The 21,703-nt window shown below is 38.6% G+C and overlaps 2 protein-coding genes across 2 annotated transcripts in view; one reads left to right on the forward strand and one right to left on the reverse strand.

Moving 5' to 3' along the window:
- Nucleotides 1–3,486: 3,486 nt before the first annotated feature.
- PDE12 (phosphodiesterase 12) lies at nucleotides 3,487–7,652 on the reverse strand. The gene is made up of 3 exons (XM_068694948.1): nucleotides 6,363–7,652; nucleotides 5,675–5,753; nucleotides 3,487–4,983 (listed from the first exon to the last, which is right to left on the reverse strand). The coding sequence occupies exons 1-3, from the start codon at nucleotides 7,599–7,601 to the stop codon at nucleotides 4,541–4,543; spliced, it is 1,761 nt and encodes a 586-aa protein (XP_068551049.1). The 5' UTR covers nucleotides 7,602–7,652; the 3' UTR covers nucleotides 3,487–4,540.
- Nucleotides 7,653–8,600: 948 nt separating this feature from the next.
- The window catches only part of DNAH12 (dynein axonemal heavy chain 12), a 63,882-nt gene continuing 50,779 nt past the window's right edge, over nucleotides 8,601–21,703 (forward strand). The window contains exons 1-16 of the mRNA XM_068694344.1: nucleotides 8,601–8,790; nucleotides 10,053–10,216; nucleotides 10,520–10,610; nucleotides 10,901–10,927; nucleotides 11,899–12,088; nucleotides 12,871–12,946; nucleotides 13,724–13,882; nucleotides 14,542–14,737; nucleotides 15,365–15,553; nucleotides 16,530–16,680; nucleotides 16,781–16,872; nucleotides 17,142–17,320; nucleotides 18,157–18,292; nucleotides 19,153–19,278; nucleotides 20,183–20,317; nucleotides 20,867–21,060. Coding sequence (XP_068550445.1) covers nucleotides 10,053–10,216; nucleotides 10,520–10,610; nucleotides 10,901–10,927; nucleotides 11,899–12,088; nucleotides 12,871–12,946; nucleotides 13,724–13,882; nucleotides 14,542–14,737; nucleotides 15,365–15,553; nucleotides 16,530–16,680; nucleotides 16,781–16,872; nucleotides 17,142–17,320; nucleotides 18,157–18,292; nucleotides 19,153–19,278; nucleotides 20,183–20,317; nucleotides 20,867–21,060 — 2,105 coding nt within the window. The 5' untranslated portion in view covers nucleotides 8,601–8,790. The remainder of the gene's footprint in view (nucleotides 8,791–10,052; nucleotides 10,217–10,519; nucleotides 10,611–10,900; nucleotides 10,928–11,898; nucleotides 12,089–12,870; nucleotides 12,947–13,723; nucleotides 13,883–14,541; nucleotides 14,738–15,364; nucleotides 15,554–16,529; nucleotides 16,681–16,780; nucleotides 16,873–17,141; nucleotides 17,321–18,156; nucleotides 18,293–19,152; nucleotides 19,279–20,182; nucleotides 20,318–20,866; nucleotides 21,061–21,703) is intronic.

The following is a 21,703-nucleotide window of genomic DNA, read 5'->3' on the forward strand; positions in this document are numbered from 1 at the left end:
TAGAAAGGTGTAGTAATGAACATACTTGAAAAATGCTGAAAGAATACTGCCTGATTTTTTATTTTTACTTTTGATGTGGAAGATATGGAGAATTCCACTTGCTGGAATCACAGATGAGTTCAGGTTATGAAATAAAATGGCAACAAGCTTAATGGGGCTCCTATTAAAGTGGGATCTAGAGCTGCTTTAGGGAAGAATTCATTGCTAGGCAAGATATGCCTAGCTGTATAGTGGGAACTAAATCGAGAGCTAAAATCACCTTGTGTAGTTGTGTAGGGTAGGAAGTACAATGTATGACTTCATAAGATGTAAAAACAGGCTGGGAGCATGGGAGGTGTGGGTTAGTGGTGTATCTAAGGCTTGATTCTCCCACCACCCCACTCATCCCTTACCTCCCAGGAAGAAAATCAGAAGTCTTTTGTTTTTCCTTACCTAAACCCCAGTGCTGTGTTCTCACTCCAGAAATGCCTGCCTAATGCCTGACACATCGCTGCTATTGGCAGTCAGCCCGGGCTGGGCTGCTGCATTTTACTAATTAAACCAGGGATACTTGTGCTGGAGAGCAGCCAGCGCTAACTTGCGGGGCTGTATTTCTTCCCATAGATATTAAGGGATTAAATGCCATGTGCAAGGACCGTCTACTTTACTGGGTCTGTTCTAGTGCTGTGCTTTCCCTTATCAGTTGCTTCCTCCAGATGCCAGCTGTTCTGTGCTCTTCCTCTCCCTAGTCTGCAAGGAGGCAAAAGAAGCAACCCAAATTACTGATACAGGGATTAAGAGGGACGTACTGCTTCTTGGAAGAGAGACGCAATACCAGGCAAGTCTGTTCTCTGTGCAGCTCCATCTTGTGGTACTATGGAGAAATTATTTTTTTTTCAATGCTTTGGAAAATAAGAGTACACAGTTCTAATGGGTAGGTATTAAAAAGGAGGAAAAGCATAGTGTTGTGGTTTAACCTGGCTGGCAGCTAAACACCACACAGCCGTTTGCTCACCCTCTCCCCTCCCTCTCTGGGATGGGGGAGAGAAATGGGAAAATGAAGCCTGTGAGTTGACATAAAGACAGTTTACTAAGACAGGAAAATAGTAATAACAATAATGATAATAGTACTATTAATAATAATGTGTACGAAAGAAGTGATGCACAATGCAATTGCTCACCACCTGCTGACCGATGCCCAGCCTAACCCCAAGCAGCCTGGCCCCCCCACCCCGGCTAGCCACCCCTATCTATTGTTCAGCAGGACCCCAGATGGTATGGAATACCCCTTTGGCCAGTTTGGGTCAGCTGTCTGGGGTCTGTCCCCTCCCAGCTCTCGCTGCACCCCCAGCCTGCCCACTGGCAGGACAGAGCAATAAGCTGAAACGTCCTTGGCTTGGTGTAAGCACTGTTCTGCGACAGTTAAAACATCAGGGTGTTATCAGCACTCTTCTCATCCTAAGCCAAAACACAGCACCCTACCAGCTCCTAGGAGGAAAATTAACTCTGTCCTAACTGAAACCAGGACACATACTTGTTCTCAATTTCTAAGGGGAGCTTAGCCTATGTAAGCAATACAACTCCACTTCCACGCTTACAATTGCAATAAGGATCTTATTCTAAGTGGCTGAGGGATTTCTCTTCAACATGCCATATGCTTGCAAACATTAGGTCTTCAGGTGTAAGCTTTCCCTCATTACTAAATCAGTGAATATTCTTTGCCTAGGTATAAGGTTTATGGTCTCCAGCACAAAATTTTCTCCTTATTTCTGTATCTTGAAGTTCAATTATAAACTGGATGTTTTTTACTATCAGCTCTGTAGCGTACAAGAGGACAGATACCACCACCAAATCATACACAAGGCTGAATTTCACTTCCCTTTTTAAGGGAATTTTCACTTCCCTTTTTAGCAGAGACCAGTAACTGACCAAGGACCAATCCACAGTATTTGGGGTCCAATTTTACAGGCTGGGTATTGTCCTTCACTCTGCATTGCAATGATCTAACATCATTTGTTGCCACATTTTGTGTTCTGCTTCCACTTTAATCATCCAAAGGCCCTTGGCTACCATTTGGCTTGGTTAAAATGCTAATTAGCAAAAATTGGCATCTGAAGATTTTACATATAAGCTTACTGAAGCTCATTACTGTAAATGAGAGCACTTCCAATGATGTTGAAATGATGCTGAAGCAGGTACTGCCTGGATGACTTATTCCCAGTTCCAAGCCTGTATCTTGTTTTTAGGGTACAAGATGCTCATGGTGAACCAGCTCAGGAAAATGACCCACTGAAATCTTAATACAATTAAGAGAAGACCCTGTATTTTAGCTGGATCATTTCCATATTTTAATCTGGTATGCATAAGCAGAAACAAATAGCAGAACTCAGAAGTGGTGGAGTAGGATCAGGTAAAAGAGGTTGGGATGAGAGGAAAAAGAGAAAATGACTGCTTATGTTGCTTGAAAAATGAACAAAACCCCCCCACATATTACTGGAATAGTCCTTTTGTCAGTTCCTGTTTATGGAAAATGCTACTTTTCCCTGCAACTGAAGCCAGTTACAAGCACCCTTTGTGACTACAGGGGCACAAGTTTTGGCTCCTGTTTATTTGAAGTTAATCCTTACTTGATTTTTTTTCCATATACTAGGAAAGGGTTCAGAGATCCTCTTTGCCTGCATTTCCTTAACACTCTCCTTTTACCTTTTTAGATCACTTTATAGCTTCTCTTAAGAAAGCATTTCTCATGCCATCTGTGACAGTGTTTCACTAAGGTCTCCTGCTATCAAAGGTGGCTTTATGAGCTACACAATCAGGGATAGCATCGACTCCATCCGGAAAGGCTCCGTACAAATGGTACACTCAAGTGATAGTATGTTAGTCAAGGCAAGTTGTCACACTATGCTTGCCCTTACACCAGCTCAATGTCAGAGCCAGCTGCATATATCCAGCTGTTTTTTTTCTCAAAAATTGCAGAGCTACAGTCATTCTACAAGGAGGAAGCACCCAGTTCTGCAGCGCACCTACAAGACAAAAGCACATGCTCTCACAAACCCTTTTAAGGTTAGATAATGATGTTTCTCAAGGCTGTCATCTCTCTGAGCATGACTAAGTTATCTCCTGGCTTTTTCCAGAGACTTTAAAAACTGAGTATCAATTTCAACATTAGCATGGAAGGCAGAGTTTTGAAAATATTCTAAGTAACTAAAGCAAGTACAGAATGAAGCACAATATTTTAGCTTTATTTCTTGGAAAGTTACCAAACCCACATAGTTCTGAATTACCTTTTTTATTCTCCTCCTTAGTATTTTTCTTCTGTTTAAGCACAAATTTTGTTAAATCTTTTAACATACTTGCTGTTGTAAGTTTGCATATACATTACAGTTCTGTTTGTTTCTTTTGCCTTAGAATATATTTAGAGAACTGTTTTTTCCAGTAGCACTTTAGGACTTCTTTTGCCATAGAAGATACCAGTAAATAGAAAGAAGTCAAATGAGAACAGTGACAAACAATCGAAAAGGGAACTTTATTAGTCAAGCTCTAGTGAAACCATTAAGTGGTGTTTTGTTTCATATAAACTAATTATGCAAGGGAATAGTTAGTGATTCATACCCCTCCAACACATTCATTGATGATATGGATAAAATATATTTTCCAACATCCAAATTTTTTTCAAAACAACAGGAAACAGTTCTAGACAGGAAAAAAAATACAGAAAAAAATATTCAAAGTATTTTTAATAGAACCTTACAAAGGTTTTCAAGTCACTTTTTTTTTTTTAAATTTTGGCATAGATAACACACCACCTTAGTTATTCTGCCCCTCCCCCTCCTTGAAACAGATTGTTGAACTTAAAAAGTTCCCTCCCACCCCAAGTCAGCTGCCTTAAATATTACTTATATTACTAATGACAACAGAAGCAGCCTATATATGGAATCCAGTTTTAACAGGTGCTGAAGTTACCCTTATTACCCATACTAGGTGGGCAAAGTGCTTCCCAATCAATTATGATCTTCAGTTTAACACAGTTGCTGACTGAACAAGTCCATTCACTGAACATTAAAGACCTTCTTTTCAGAAAGTAGCCGGAACACCCACCATGCTGCTTGCTAAAAAACTAGGCACAAGACAAGTTCTGAATTTATTTTAAAAGTTTTGTCTTTGACAGTAATCACTGTAAAATTGAACTAACTGAAGTAATTTCTTTTCATGTTCTGCATTTGGTTCTGAATTAAACAGGATTCAGTTTGTATACTTATTTATATTCATATAGCTTTTTTAACAAAGTTTTTAATCTTTAAAAACATATAAAAAGGTATATGATAATCCAATTTTCCAAACTCCCCATCTTAAATATTTTCTTATTAGCATATAAAAAAAAGGGAAACGTTATCACGCAAATATTCTGAACAGCAAGATAATGTTTGGTAGAACCATTAAACACAAGGTTTTCAGTAGTTCTAACTTTCCTTTTAGTAGCATGCAAGCCAGGGCACAACCTCAGTTTCCCAACAGTAAATGAATGATTGAAAACCCCAAAAAGCACCGTAGAAGAACTGATCTATTTCCACTTTAAGTCACATATTAGTGCTATATGATCAGAAGGATGTGAAACACTTGGCAAAGCCTGATGGGTCGTTACTTCTTCATGACTTGGCAATGGAATGACCTGTTCAACCTCTAGAGCAGTTTTGTCAATGAAAATATAGTCCAGACATCCATGAAACCCACCAACATAGTTTGTGTAAGCAGGTTCTCCACAAGCACTTTGCAGTTTGAAAGGATGGGTTAGAGGCATATTGCACCTTTCTTCTTCTCCATTAGAGACCCAGTCCTCATGATCTTCAGCAATGCCTCCACTGCTGATAAAACTGTAAGTTCCAGATGATGGTGTGCTGTTAAAGTCTCCACAGAATATGACTGGTATACTGGGATGCAAGTCACATGCTACATGCTTGAGGTGAGATAAGGCTACAGCGATTTGGATGAGACGGATGTTCCCACCTGAGAATATAAAAATGTATTGCTTAAATTAGATCATAGTAGCACTGGAAGAGTTCTCAAAAGTTGAGAATTTAGGCATACGTCATGTATGGCTCTAAAACAGCAATCTTACTTTAAATTCCCTGTGCACTTTATTTTAGAATAGTTTTTGTAGATAAAGATGCCTTTATTTGCAACTACAGAATTTTGCAGAAGCAGACAATGTTTAACTTCAAATTCACAAACCTAAGTACTACAAACCTTAAACATCAAATCACAGGAGCTTTACAACTCTTGGGAACCATCCTAATACTGTACCTAAAAGGAACGGAACTAAGATAAAATTAATTTAAAGGAGAGTCTCTTCTGAAAGTTTCTCTAGCCAAAGCTGGTTCCCCTTCAGCTACAAAAGGACCAGGGAGCCATGAGCACACACAGGGCTGTATTTTATGGTCTGTGATTCAGACAAATTGTGTGTAACATGACCGATCTTCAGCTGTACTCTACTGACTCCCTGGCAAACTAGAACAATCTCACTGTATGGAAGATAATAAGTCTAATAGCCTGGCTTGATTTTACCTAGATAAGGAATTGAGCAGGAAATCCCCAGTTCCACAAGAAAAGGTAATAGCTGCAAAAGGTTAGGGATAAATCAATTTTCCACAGGAAGGAGAATCCAGTCATCCCATATACAGGAATGCAGGAAAGTTACCTTTCGGATGCCAGTACAAATGGGTGTTAGCTACACAAATCTTCTTGGAAGGATCAGTTGCAGACTGAAGAACGGAAACCTTTAAGAAAAAGAAGTCTCTGATAAATTTCAAATAAAGGTACTACACTTTTTTTTTTTTTTTAAAGTGTATTAGTTAGTTTATGCCTTGATGCCATTCCAAACAACAGAATCTGAGATATTATAAACCAATGAATGGTACAGCTCCTAAACTGAGTCTATTTATCCTCTGTGTAAAGTATAGATATCAGCCACTTATATTGCCAGTAGTACCACTACAGAATTCTACTGACATCAGATATTTGACAAATGTTGTGGTGAACAACTGGGCAGCAAATGCCACAAACCAGCAATCAACACCAAGCTCAGATTGATCCTCAAACAGCTGATTTCATCTTCAAGCAAAGTAAGCTTGCATTTTTTCCTAATTTGATGTTGTTTCATATATCAAGTCCAATTGTCAGCATTTCCTTCATGTTAAGTCGCTCATTTCCCCTACTCATTATTGTTACCCTAACTGGTGGAGAACATCCCCCTGTTCTGTCATCACTTCAGATTCCTAGTGCTTTGCCTCCCTTCCTCCTGCAGCTGGGCACTCAAACACACCTGGCTCAGCTGCCAGGGAACAGTGGGAAGGGGAAGGAGGGAACAGACACATAAAAGTTGGTACCTGCAGCACAGATGATCTCTGCAGCACCTTCTCCCGCACCGCAGGGTACTCGGTCAGCTTATCACACAGCTCCTTGTGCAGCGGGTCCGAGAGCAGGGCCTCACTGAACACGATGTCGTGCTGGCTCAGCAGGCTGAACTTGTCCCTGCGGTAGAAAGTGGCCAGGCCCTCGTGCTGTTTCTCCTTGATCTTGAAGAGCCCTTCGAGTCCAAACGCATCCAGAGCCGGAGCCAGGCTGTCCACGAAGACGGACTTGTCCACTTCTTGCAGGCAGATGAGGTCGGCGCTGTAGCCCGCCAGCTCCTTCTTCAGCAGGTTCTGCCGGTAGTCGATCTCCAGCGCGTATGGGGCGCAGTACGGGTACAGCACGGTGCGGGAAAACTCCGTTTGGGCATAGGTGTCAGCCAGGATGTTGTAAGAGACAGCACGGACGGAGCCATGGCCGCACACCTTCCTGGTGTACAGGTGCCGCGAGTCGAAGGTGCAGGCGCCAGGACCGGCCTCCACGGGCCTGCTGCTCTCCACCTCGCAGGGCTGCCCGTAGCGCTGCTCCCCATCTCCGGGCGTGCAGCGCAGCTTCAGCCGCAGCCCCACGAGCGCGTTGCAGGGCGTGAAGACCCGCTCGGTGCCCTCCGCCTCCTCCACCCAAGCCGCGTCTCCTTCACCTCCTTCCCCCTCCGCGGGCCGCCGCTGGCGGTACCAGCGGAAGACGCAGTGCCTGGGGGCGGCGAACTCGGCGCTCACCTTGGGGCACACGGGGAAGCCGGCCAGCAGCGAGCGGGGCAGCCGCAGCTCGGTGACTGCGGGCGGGTTGCGCTCCACGCGGTACCGCGCCTCGCCCACCTGCAGCACGGCGCCGTCCTGCCACGCCGCCGCGTTCGGCACCTCCTCGGCCACCGCCAGCCCGTCGCGGGAGAACAACCGCACGGCCGGCACCGCCGCCGCTGCTGCCTCCTCGCCCTCCCCCGGCTCGGCCCGCGCCTTCTTGCTCTTCTTGGCCGCCTTCGCGCGGCCCTTAGCGGCAGTGGCGGCGAGGCGGGCCAGCGCCCGGCCCAGCGGCTCCTCCTGGTCGCGCTGCATGTGCCTGGCGCTGCCGTCGGGCAGCACGAGCCGCACGCTCAGCTTGGGCTCTGCCGGCACGCAGCGCACCACGGCCCGCTCCATGCCCGCGGGGACGGGGCCCGGGGCCGGGCCGCCCGCGCGGAGCCGGCGGAGAGCGGCGCGCAGCCGCTGCCACATGGAGACGGCGCCGCACGCCCGCTTCCGGCCGGAAGTGACGGCACACGCACGGTCTCGTGGCGGAGGGGCGGGGCGTCCGACCGGCGTGATTCGTACCCGAGTAGGGGGCGGGGCCGCGCTGAGGCGGGCGGTGACGTCACCGCCCCTCAGGCGCCTGCTTTCTCCCTCAGGGGTCTGTGGGGCTGGGTCCCGCCCGGCTCCCTCCTGTCCCCTGCCCCTGCCCCACGGGGTTGGGGCTTGTTTGCTGCTCAGAAACGGTTATCGAAGCTGGAATGAAATTCCAGTCCTTGTGAGAAATAATCCTTAGACAATGACATGGGCTCAGGCGAGGATCTCAGTCAAGATTGCAATGGCGGGCGTCCCACAAGCAGGAGCGCGCTTACTAATTGCATAACACGATGTATATATGTATATATATATATTTATTATATGTACATATATGTATAATATTATATGTATATATGTATATATATTATGTATTTGTATATATGTATGTATATACATGTTATATATGTATGTATACACACACATATATATGTATAATATTATATGTATATACATATAATATGTATATGTGTATATATATATATATTTGCTATATATCCGTATATGTATATATATATTTTTTTACGACCGGGACCCTCCCCTGCTTCCCCATTGACCGGGTAACCCAGGCTCACCATCTACCCAGTGCCTCACAGACAACACATGGCTTTCAGTTGCCAGCCTGTTACAACTCAAATTTATTTTGCCTTTTTTTACCCTTTTGAGGCGGTAACGTTTCTCACGGCGTGATTTCCGCCTGATTGCCCTAAGGATTGTGGTTGTGTGCATTTTACAAGCTCGCCTGTTAAGCTTCCTTATCTCCGCAAGCGTATCTCAATACCACATTCCTCCCCTCTACACAGCCTAACCGTGCAAAAACAACATTGTGATTCCCACAGTTATTACAAAGCCGCTCAGCTCTGCCTCGAGCTGCTGCCCCCGCAGCCTCAGCCCCCACGCCACACGCAGCCCCCGCCGGGCTGTGGAGGCGCCGAGCCGAGATGGCGCCGCTGAGGGGAGGTGGCGGCCGGGCGGCCCCGCGGGGCGGTCACCAACGGTGGCGGCCCCGGGCCCCGCCTCGCCCCGCCCGGCAACCGCGGCGCTGTCCCGACCGGCCAACGCTGTGCCAGGCAGCCCCGGGGAGGTGAGGGCGGCGGGGACCGGGCTGGGTTGGGTTGGGGCTGCTGTTCCCAAAAGGGCTGTGTCCGGTCCTGCTGGGCCGGGGGAGCTGCCAGGAGGAGCCCCTCGGCTCTCCTCAGCCCAGCTGTGTTTCTTTTGCCGGACCCTCTCCCCGTTTTAATTCGCTTTTAGGACGTAGAACTAACGGAGGAGGCGGCTCTGGGTTTCTGTTCCCCGGCGGGAACCTGAGGAAAGGCACTCGTGAGTTTGGGCATCGTGTTTCCAGGGGAACCCTGCCGTGAGGCTGTGGGTGTTGCCAGGCTTGGCTGCACAACACTGAAGCCTCTGCAGAAAGACAGGCGTTTAGTGCACCTGAATCCAGTCATACATTGGCGTTTTTTCTATTTTTTCAGTCCTTATATGCAGAGATTAACTAATTTTGTTTGCCAAATGTCTGTAACTGTGGTGGTTACTATTCTTTCCTCACCTCTTTTTCCTTACTACACATCTTCATCCGGCTCCTTGACCAAAATTCCTACTTCAAATCCTTATCTGTCTCCCCTCTCTTGTGGCGCAGCCCAACTACTTCCCAAAACTGTGATTACAACCCAAAACTCCTGTCTGTCTCTCAGACATGTCACTTAGTTTGAATCCTGTACCCACCCCAACAAATGACAGCCCCACGTGAAACCAACCATAATTTGAATGGTAATTCACTCTGCACACATAAGCCAGGATTTAGCCACATTCCTTCAACCACATTAATACCTCACTTGTCTCTTGTTTTAGTAATCTCACTTTATAGTCTTTGCTAACTCATGCTCAAGTTGCTTCTTACCCCATATTCAGTAACATCGTTTGATATTCCCTATCAGAACAGGAACTGTGAGACTGAGCTGTTTTGGTGCAGTCTGCCTAGAGCTGGGGGTTAATAGACTACTTTGCTGGTATCTTCTGTGCTTCGTATGGGTGGTGGGTTAGCACTCAAAGAATCTTGTAACAGGACTTAACTCTTATGCAACGTACAAATATTGAGTTAATGAAAGGTACCATCGTTTTCTATGATTGCAGACTTTGTATGTACCTTCTGTTGAACTTTGCAATTTTAGCATGTACAGTATTTTTCTGTTTTCTGAAACAATAAATTTTCATATCTAAATTGTAAATATCCTTGCAGCTGCCACATTTTATGTCTTATGTAAATTCAATTTAATATATGCATCTGTTAAGTTGCTTTCTGGACATGAATAATTGTATTCTCATATTGCCTTTTTGTTATGGTTTTAGATGCTACACTCAGGTGGAACACCTTCCAATAGAAAGACTTTGAGAACTTTGTTTCTTCCCACGGTTTTACCTTCAACAGTCACATCAAATATGTCACCATTACAGAATAAGCTACTGACATACCGAAGAAGCAAAGAACAGCAAGAGATGCTTAATCAATTACTGTGAGTTTCATGCAATTCAAGAAATGTTGAAGTTCAAATGAAAGAAACATCACACTCTAGATATTAGGGAAATAATAATGGCGTTTGTTAGTAGAAGAGCCTTTGTTTGTTGGAATCTGATTTTTTTTTTAATTTTACAGCACCAAAAATCCACTTGAGATATGTTTGTTGTCTCACTAGCCTCACTTTTTAGTGATCAGTTGACCAACATGAAAGAACAGGTTACATCAGTTAAAAAAAATGCATTATTTTTAATGTAGTATTTGTATTTTTCTGAACTTCTGACTGTACGTTTTACTTTAGAATTGATCGAGCCTTAAAAGTCTATTTTGAATCCATGGAAGAAAAATATCACAGAGTTCCTGCACCCCCTATCCCAGAACTACCTGCCACTGTAAGTGTGTATTTCTTCAATAGTATTGCCAATTTTATGCTTTGTTATTGGGCATTTATGCTCTTCCTTCTCAATATTTACTAAAAGATACTTCTTATCTCAGTTCTTAGTAATTCATAAACGGATTTATATGCACAAGTAGTCTTATTGAAATTGATACCTGTACATACACAGTTAAGTCTTTACTTAGGAATCATATCTGTTAAATTTAAAAATCAACATTTATATTTCTGACTTTTTTTGTGTATATGTTCTTAATACATTAGGATTTTTTGTTCTTTTTTATACAGATGAACAGTGAGCAAAAACAACGACGAGTGAGTTAAATTCTTCTGCTTTTTTAAAGTGGAATAATAAATAATCTCTATTCAGAAGAGTTGAGTATGTTATGTGGTATTTGTATCTGTTAGACAGAAAAAAAATTGCAATAGTCTTGTATGGGGAAAAATGCAATCGGAGGCAAAAATGGGAATCCTTTCTTGAGACCCAGAAGAAGGAAAGTGTTTTCTGTTACAGAAAGCGTGTGTATGTCCAGCAGTAATCAAAGTTTTGATCTAAAATTTACTTAAAGATCATTACATAAAAATATCCTATGAGGGTTCAGTGTTTTTTTCAGTTGAGGTCATAGATCGTACTTTAGTCTTTACAAAAAGTAGTCTTTGACATTGTTCATTTGATTGCAACAAGGAATGAAGATGTGTGAATACTGGTATAATTTTTTGAATTGAATTATGTATAGTTTTAAAAATAATTTATCTCTGAAAGCCACTTTCAACTTAAATTAACATTGAAATATTTGTGTTAAGTAACCTAAGAGAGCTTCTGTTTTTCTTGGTCGATGTTAGATAAACTTATTTTGAAGACTATATATATACCATTTTATAACAAATGCATCACTCAAAAGCATAGATACCTATTTGTTTGGCAAAACAACCCCCCCCAAAAATACACCTATTTGTGCATACTCTTTGCTAGATGAATGTTTGTCCAAAGAACAGTAGTATGAACTTGGAACTCTTTATCAGTCAGGAACTTCATCAGAGAAACAAGGAAAATATTAAAAAGGTGCAATGATTCGTATCTGAGCACTAAGACAGGGAGAGCATTTTATCAGCTTGTGAGTAGCTTTTAGTGCACTACTGAGTGAATACTTAAAAGATTTGATTATGTCTCCCATCCATAGGTATAAAAAAAGACAAATAAAAAGGGACTTCATTGTGAAATCTCATGTAAAAAAAAAATACTTACACAGCCCATTATTAGACCTCTGATAATACTGTCCTTTCAGAACAACTACCTCTTTATGAAGAAGTGTGTGCAAAGTAACCCAGTGGTTCCCATTCAGCAGCAATGTCTAAAGTCTGTGCTTTCACTGGTGCCACAGTCACTCATGGAAGGCAAAGACAGAGAGCTGTTAGTTGAAAAGCTTTTAGGGGAGATAATAAAGGACTTTGAAAAGAGCATGAACAGATGTGTGGGTAAGTACCACAAGCTATGCAGTATTAATATTACTGTATGTATGTGTATCTGTATATATGTGTGCATATATAATATGTAACAGCTTATAATGTGATATGTTATCTATGATAATATAACACATATGTATTATATACACACACATATATGTTATATAGATATTATAAGCTGTTACATATTCTCCCACAGAGAATATGTAACTATTAACTATTAAAGTTAACTAAATTAACTATTTTCAGAAATCACTCACAACTCATCTGAAATTTTAAACTTTTAAATAAGGTTCATAAACTTGAATTTTGAAAGTGAATTCCCTATAAATCATGTCTTAACATCTTTTTTTTACATCTTTAATATCTGAAAACTAAAATTTAGCCATTTTTGTCAATATTTTATTGAAAGGTCGATCTTTTTTAAAACACCAATTAAAAAAATCAACAATTTAAACTATGACCAACTTTATAATGTCATCAGTGGGATAATTATAGTATCCCACCATATTTATATGAAATAAAATTACCATTAATACGTAATTATTTAAATACTAGTTTATCTAGTGAATAAGGGACAGACCGGCTGGAAGTTTACACCTGTCTCTGTATGGGTATTTTCAAAAGCTGTGATTTTGAGCTACCTTTGGGAGAATGATTTTTTGGAGACTTGAATGTACAGTTACCTTTCCATTCCACTATGTGTGTAGGCCGATGTGGAGAATGACAGAGGAAGTATAGTGCCTACTGAACATGCTCATACATTTATTGATTTTTACTTTTTTTCTTCCTAGTGCGAAGTGTTCTTATTAAGCCAGATGTAAAAGGGCTTGAATATGAAGAGGAGGCACCTTTGCCTTTATCACCTTTGTGAGTGGATTAAATTAGAAAATTACCCACAGGCAAAACACTCAGTTGCATGTGAGAAATTCTAATTGAGCTGCATGAACAGAGTTATGGCATAATATTAATTTTGGAGACCCTTAAAGAGGTGTTTTTTTCTGTTTGTAGTGTATTTATGTCTGAAGTTCAGAATTACAAAGTTGACAATATTTAATGCTTTTGCTACAGTTACAAGGAGTGGAACCAATGAGTGCCTAGATACTAAAGTTGCCTCTGGAATGGAGTGTGTCCCTGTAAGACACTTTACTCACAGACAGCAACATCATGCAGTAGTTTAACATGCTTAAACTGCATCCAATGCCAAGGTTTCATTTGGCCTCTGTGCTATGCAGTGAAACTTTGAGACCAAATGCAAAGAGTATTATATTCTGCAAAGTAGAAGAGGAATTGAGGTAGACAGAATATAATTATCTGAATGGTACAATTTCTGGAACATTAGAACATCTGCTACCTAAACATTGATAATAAATACTTCCTGTTAGCAGTTTATTGAAGTTTGAAGTTTACATTGATAGAGCTTCTGGAGGAGCAGGTGATTTGAAAATATTCTGGAGTATAAAGTCATGGATGATTAGACAGATTATAGCTTCCACGACATTATACTGAGTATGTATGTATGGCAGTTAAGTATATATTTGTTTTTGTGAATAAGGTTTTTGATACTTTTGCTTCTCTGTAAGAATCTTTTACTCAAGTATTACTTGAACTCTTCACTTGTTTTTGTTTGTTTGTTTGTTTATTCAGAGGCCTAGATTTTTCGAGACCATGGCATAAAAGTTTTATTCAAGCAAAAAATCGGATCCTTTCTAAATTGCATATTCTTCACCCCACAATGAAAACTTTACTGGATTTTGGTTATTCAGCATTTTCTACCTTTCTTATAGTGGATTTTTCAAGTTTCAGGTAAAGTCTGTTTTGGTGAATTATTAGCCAATAGATTTTTGAAGCTGGTAAACAAAAGAGTTTGTGCACTTCTATTAATTACTGTGTTTGGGGGCTTTTTTCTATAATAAATTTGTTCAATCTGTCATTTAAAGATCTTTGAGCAGGTTATTTTGTGTTCATAGAATCATAGTGTTGTGTTGTCACACATTTAATTTAACTTTTCTTCTAAGCATAAATATTTCACTTGCCCTTAAATTTATGATAATATCATCTGTTTTGGTTGATATTTTGTCTGTAATTCTGTTAAGGTCTCCTCATTATTTAGTTAATGTCAATGCCATGATCTCCATGAAACTCTGGTTGAAGTGGATTATATTTCTTGTTCTTACTATTTTTCATCAGTTATTGAATTTTATTTTTATTTTTGGAACTTCATTGTCTTTACCTCATTTTTTTTTTTTCAGTTAACTGTTCTTCATTTTCTGGGGTTTGTGGTATTGTTTTTTTTTTTCATTTAAGACTGCAAAAATGGTACTTAGGTTCCCACTCTACTTACTGCTAAGAAAAAAGTGTTTCTAATACAGTGTAACATTATTATCTCTTCACTCTTTATTTTTTTATTATTTATTTATTTTTGCTATTTTCTGTATACAGTAGGCTGTAATTTTCTTTTCTAGATTGAAGGGGCCAATTGACTGTGAATCTTTAAAGACTGATGTCTCTTTATGCTGTTCAAAAGCAGAAGAGAAGATACTGCATACATGGTATCAAAGAGTTATCAGCCTCTTCACTCAGAATGAGGCATTGAATGGTATAAACTTAGATCAGGTTGACTCTTTTTACAGCTGTGTGGCCACGCTTATGATTAATCAGGTAAATATGCTTCTTCCTTGTGATTAACTTCATGTGAAATGTAGGGGGGTTTTGAGTTTACTGAAGATTAACAATCCTTTAACATCAAATTAATTTGAAGCATCTGTTGTTTACATAGTTCTATTTATGAATATAATAATCATTTCAAAAACGCAGACATTTTTAGGATCAAACCTTTATTTACTCTGTAGAAAAATAATGGAAAATATTCTAATCAAATTATTGTCATATTAAAAAACAAAAACAAAACAAAAAAAACCACAGTACATCAAAAACCAAACAGAAACAACAAACACCAAAAAAAAACACCACCACATTTAGAGGAAAATGCATTCCAGTTATTCCGTTCATATTTAAGGCACATATTACTAATAGACTTAGTTTTCTAGCAAGAATAGTGCAATGGACTTTACTGAAGTGTTTGTGTACATGTTCATTAGCTTGAGCTCTTAAAAAGTTGAGACTAATACCCACTGAAGTCATTAGAAAGATTCATACTACTTCAGCTATCTATGAATCAGGCCAAAAGTACTACAGTGCATGGAAAACCTGATTTACTGAATGAAGGGAAGGTGGGATGGGGCTCCCTGTTCTTTCAACTAATAGGAGATATATTTTATGATCTAGCTGAAAGAATTCTTGAGAAGAAATGTTGAAGCATTTGTTAAACTTTTTGACCCTGAAGACAGAAGTCATCTACCTTTATTTAAGATGGAACTGATTCTTGATGAAAAAAAAATGGAATTTTATCCAAGCTTACAAGACCTGGAAGAAGCAATTCTATTTATAGTGAATCGTATAGGACAGACTCTCCAGGTATGCTTTTATCTTTATTTAAGATAAATAAAGGCTCTGAAACTTGTTTTGCTATTCCTTGTTCATGAAAAATTGGCACATTTGCTACTGGTTGTTTTAGCCTGCTGTTATAAAACTGCAAAACTCTGTGTATGTCCACAAATGAATAGTCGGCCTGTTCATTGAATAGAAATCAGTCTCAAAACTTAACCAGGAAAGAAAGCTAGCTAGAAGATAACCTTTTATGTATTTTTTTTTGTTGTTTGTTTGTTTTTTCTTTTATATGTTTGGAAAACCTGGCAGTACTTTAAATGTGAATAGACACACTTAACAATTTATTTATGCATTTTTAAAGGCATGTCTTTTAACACTGAAAATCAAGTAGTTTTGCAGTGCATACCGTAAACTAATATTTTGCGTAGAAATATCTCTAATACCTTATTTATGTGTGATGATTTACCATAAACTTGCATTAATAATTAAGATCCACAAAGAAAATCAGAGTTGATATTCGTTGCTTTTTTTAAAAAAAAGGCACCAAACAACTAGTATATACAATATCTAAGGATTTATATTATTAAAGATTTATATTATAGGAACCAATCTGTGACGCAGGGAAGGCAAGACTTTCCTAGAGGCTTTTAGGTGTATCCCTGCAAACTGAGTATTGGTCTTTAATCATAGGTGGTAGTACTTTCAGAAAAGTATTTTGGATTTAGTCGTGTTATTTAGTTATTTTGTATGTAGGACAGAATTCAGATTTATGTAAGATTGGATAATGTAGTTATTTTTTGTCCACCTTACATGTTTCTCGTTAAAATTTAATCTGGAGGAGTTGTTCTAGGTCTGTGTCAAGTGCCTGGCCTTGATTGTGATTAGGGTCTCATACTTTTCTGATATCGTGTCTTCTGGAGATTACAATTTACTTTTAAAATAAATGTATCCCTGTATTGCTTTTATATTTAAATTAAATAATCGGAAGTTGCACTTCTTTTAGAATGTCCAAACAGTACATTCTTGGCTAGCGGGAGAAACTGCTTGTCTGGACACTGCGCTTCCTGCTCATATCGTATCATGGGCCACATCTACACTGAAAAGCTCTATCAAAGACAACTTAGAAGGTCCAAAGGAATGTTTTGAAAACTATGGTGAGTGACAAAAGAACATGTTTAAATAATGGCTGTGTTACTTTGAAATAAGTAACTTACTGTACAGTGTGTTATAAAATGTGTATTTCTTGAATTGCAGTTGAAAAGTATGGCTGGCTTGTGGATGGAACTGCACAGGCACGTATAGAAAGATTTGAAGCAGAACAACACAGTTTTGGTGAATACACTACTGTAAGTTCATTTCTACATTTTGTAAGTAATATTTACTGTATGTATAGCAGTAGTAAAAAGGGATCAGAGAATAACAGCTATTCAGCCTTTAGCTAAAAGTTATGTTGACTGCCTCCAAATGTAAAAAATAAGCTTTTTCTTTCCGTAGAAGTGTATGTGGTAAATAGAAAAAATGAGTATTTATTTTCTTGGATGTGTAATACTCATTCATTTAGCCAACTATTTAAATAACAGCTCTGCAATGTGAAAATCTAATGTTTCTTTTGAAGTTCATAGATGAATTCTTCACTCTTGAGAAGGAAATCTTGAGTTTACCAGAGATGGCTTATTTTCCAATGATCAGTTTGAATTGTGAGGACTTAAAGCAAGGTTTGGCTAGTAGCGCAAACACCTTTGCAAAAATGTTGATGGACAGAATAGTTGCAAATTACAGAGAGGAAAATGAAAAGTAAGTAGAATTTTGTATTTGTGAACATTATGTGTGCTAAATCCATAGTGGAAATATTTAGAAGAAATGCAAATATTTATTTTTATATAGATATTTTTAATGAAGGCTCTTGGCTAAGTAAAAATGTCATGGAAGGTGCTCCAGCTGATGCATTTTTTCCTCTACACTAGACTTAAAAACTAGTGGAGGAAATTATTATTAAGCTTGGATAATTGGAGAGCTAAAAGATCAAAGGGCTTCATTGCTGTTACGGCTTTTAAAGTGTGAGATACAGTAGTACAGCACTGTCAAAGACTGGCTGGATTCTCATATTACATGATATATACTTGGTTAACTTGCAGGCATAGATTAGATCATTAGTGAAGTCGTATTAAATTGTTCAGTTAACATGAACAAATTATAGTCCTGTTTTACAGTGATTCCGTATTAGCAGAATGGAAGAATATTTACTAGGGATGTGTTTGAGTGTGTGCTAATGATACTTTGCTTAAGGTACTTAAGTACTTCGTGTACTTATTAAAAATAATTGAAGCATTTGTCGCAAAAAAATACCCCCAAATTCAAACAAACTTGTTATTGTAGGTTAATAAATAGTATTTTGCTAGGTTTACTTGTTCATATTCTCTATTTAATTTAATATATTTAATTTCATAAAGTAATGGAGCTGTACACGGGTAATACTTGAAAGACAGTAATTTGAACTTTATTTCCTTTCAAGCTGAACTAAAATCTTAAAATTTTTTTTTTTTTAATCTTTAAATCTTTAAAATCTTTAAAAATCTTTAAAAAGCCAAACTAAAATCTTTAAAAATTGATATTTTATATAAAAAATATAGGATATGTAGAGAATTTGAAACAATTAAAGAACGTGCATTAAAAGTTCCTGAGACCACAGAGGAAATGATGGAAACAATAGCTTACATAAAGGAGGTCAAAATCAAAGGTGTTCAGGACCTCTCGTTAAGGATCAAGGTAAATGATTATTCTTTCATTCTTATTTTTACCAAATGTGCTGGCGTATACAAATACAGCATTCATTCTGGAGTGCAGTGAATGTAGTCTAGTCTTATTGCTTGTATTAATAAACAAGAAAGTTCTGCTCATTCTTTGTCATATACCTTTCTTTGAGAAACAAGCCAGGCTTCTGATTCCCCATTCCCATGTGTTCTGCTCATCAGTGAGGAAATGCAGCTTTTGATAAAGTAAAGCAGATTGAAAAGCATTCAGGTTATTAGTTGTGCCTAGAAATTTATTTTAGGGCTACTTAAAAAAGCTATTTGTGTAAAAGCAGCATGCAAGTATAAAGATAATTTTATGTATAAAAAATCATGGCTTAGAACACACAAGAAGCAATTCGCTATTTGAGCAGAATATAGATGATGATACATTAGCACTAGTACTGCATGTGTGCTTGGAGAACAAACCTGGAAAACTGTGTAAGGTGTGTGTCAGCCAAAAACATTATTGGATAAGAACCTCTGTGCTTTGTTATACATTAGGATGATGTGCGTCAGATTTTCTGGTTTGGTAATACGGCTTTAAGCATAACACATTTATGTTGCATAATGTTATAAAATGATAGCTGAAGATTTCACACTTAGATTAACCGGCCACAGAAGTTGTATTTAGAGAAAGAAGTTCATGAAGGGGGTAGGGATCTGAGTAACTTTTTACGTATTTTGGCTGTTAATACTCAATTTCCTGAAGTAGCTCTAAATTCTGAAAAGTCCGTGAAATGTAGATTCCTATTGCATCATTGTAGGTAATTTTTTCCTACCCTGTGCCTTAAACAGACCTATGATACATAAGGTTTTGTGATATCTCTATTATAGGAGTGCTGTTGGCAAATGAATTACTTCTTAGATGTTTTTTTATTTGCTCCTGAAGACATTGCACTGAATGCAACTGTTGTTCAATGGCCAACGAAGATGAACCCTATTTTTGATGAACATGATAATGTAAGGATATTTTCTTTGTTTATGGTATATTTTCACTTGTTACATTTTTCACTTTTCTTGAGCTATTTATTTTTTCAGCAGCTAAATGTATCTATACATATAACGTGAACTTTACTCATTTGGAAGAGCTTAAATAATGCATTTCCAGATTTTTATATCAAAAGAGGGCTTTCTGGAGTAAAATTTGAAAATGCAGAATTTATTATAATTTTAATTTAAAAGTGCAAAAAATTGGCGTTGCAACTTAAAACCTTCAAAAAGTCCTAATATTTTAATTCGTTTGTGTTCAATACTAAGTAATACATAGGAATGTAGAGAATTACTACAATGCAATTGACCGTTACTGAAAATATAACTGCCAGCCCTTAATAACATTTGTTAGTAATGAACAGTAGGAATTGTGTTACTTAGGTAGCCTTTAGAGTTATGTTCTATAATTTCTGCCTTTTACAGCAGTAGATACATGTGGGATAGCATTGGCCTTCAGCAACTGTAAATGTCTCAGTTTTTGGCAATAAAGCATTGAATCCTGAAGATGAGAATCTCTTTATTCTTTGCTGTAATACAACCAGTCTTTCTGGTGTCAACATTAACCCTGTGCTGTAGCAATTGGAGCTTCCTTATCTTTTTATGAAGGAGTCCTTTACGCAATTCTAACTGCTACGATTATTGAGGTACAGGTTCCACATTAACATACAGAGGCTGCACACACTTAAATGGGACATACAGGAAGCAACTCCTCAAGAAATGTATTTATTTTAAGGATAATAACTTACCTGTATGATTTATTTTCTGCCTGTGCTAAATATTTAATTTAGACAGCACTACGTATTTTAATTATTGTGGGGATTTACAACCACTTCTGCATTGCTTTTTACTATAAAAACAATTATCTGTTTTGTAGATGATTGAAGAGTCCAAACGTAAAGGAGAACAAGAATTAATACAGAAGTCTGAGAAACTGATGGTAGAATTAGAAAAGCTGGCACGTTCTGTAACAGAATTTGAAGAATACTCAGAACTGGACTGCATGCAACAGGTATGACTAACATTTAGTATAAAACGGATAGAAATGTTCTGTATGTTTAAAACACAGGAATCATGGAAGAAATTTAGAATTAAGTAATCAATTCTGTTAGCAAATGTAAACTACAAAGTGTATTACCCTCTTACCACAATGTCAAAACTCATTAAAAGCTGTATCCCCACCCCTCTGTTTTCTTGGGCTATATTGGTAATAATATCTGACTCAAATGAAGGTTTACTATAAAATTATGCTTAAATTAGCTGATAGGTTCCTTCCTCTTGGAAGGAAGCTACAGGCTGCCATGAGGCCTCCCTTCAGCTTGCTTTGCTTTGGGCTGAACAAACCAAACATGCCAGGAGCAGAATCCAGCATTTGTTCTTAAATTTCATACGTCTGGTGATTGCCCAGCATTTTATCAAGATCTCTCTGCAAGGCCTCTCTACCCCTGTGGGAGTCAACAGACAAAAATACAAAGACTTATTATGTTTTGATGTTTTATTTTGATAGCTGTTCAAAGTATAGCTTAGCTATTTCTCAAGACATACGATCATTTGTTTTCAGTATGTAGCTGACGTGAGAGCATTACAGAAACGCATACAAGAGGCAGAGGAAACAGTAGCTCATATTAATAAAGAGGAGACTCTGTTCAAGTGGAAATTGAGTGACTTCCCACTCCTCAGCAACTTAAAAGTTGATATTGAACCATATCAGAAACTCTTCCAACTTATACTGAAATGGCAGCAAACACAAAAGAGGTATTTCAATATTATATACTTGAGGATAAATGAGGGAGAGTGGACAAAATACTCATGCTATTTTTGTTCACGTCAGATATAGAACATGCCATTTGTTTTCTTGTAAGCTTTTATCAGTTGCTAGAAATCCAAGTTTAATGGTACTGTAGTTTATATGTTAGGGTTGTTTTTAATTCAGCTAGAAAACATCTGTTGTGTTTTGTTTTGTTTTGTTTTTAAATGCAATACAAATAACTGTATTTCATATTGGATTCTAACTGTATTGGTCACACTGGTAAGTCTATAAATAAGACAAGTTCTATGAAAGAAATGTATTGGGACAAAAAAAAAAAAGGTTAGGTATGAGCCATTTTGTATGCCAGAAGAGGAAGAAGTTTAATTATGAAGGTCACAGTCTGTATGTAATGAAAACCATACTTTAATGTCTGTCCAAAGTGCCATGTAGATGTGCTCAAACGATTATGTTGCTCTTCAGTGGCTAGATATTACCACAAAAACTGTAATATGGCTCTAAATTAAGTGAGATTTCTTACCAGTTCTTGTATTCTTTCAATTAGACTAGAAAGTATTAATCTTTTCTCAGGGCAGGACAGAAATACACAGAAGAGCATGATCAAGCCACCCTCAATAGTGCATTAGAATT

Source organism: Anas acuta, chromosome 11 (assembly GCF_963932015.1).
Source record: "Anas acuta chromosome 11, bAnaAcu1.1, whole genome shotgun sequence".
Classification (NCBI taxonomy): domain Eukaryota; kingdom Metazoa; phylum Chordata; class Aves; order Anseriformes; family Anatidae; genus Anas; species Anas acuta.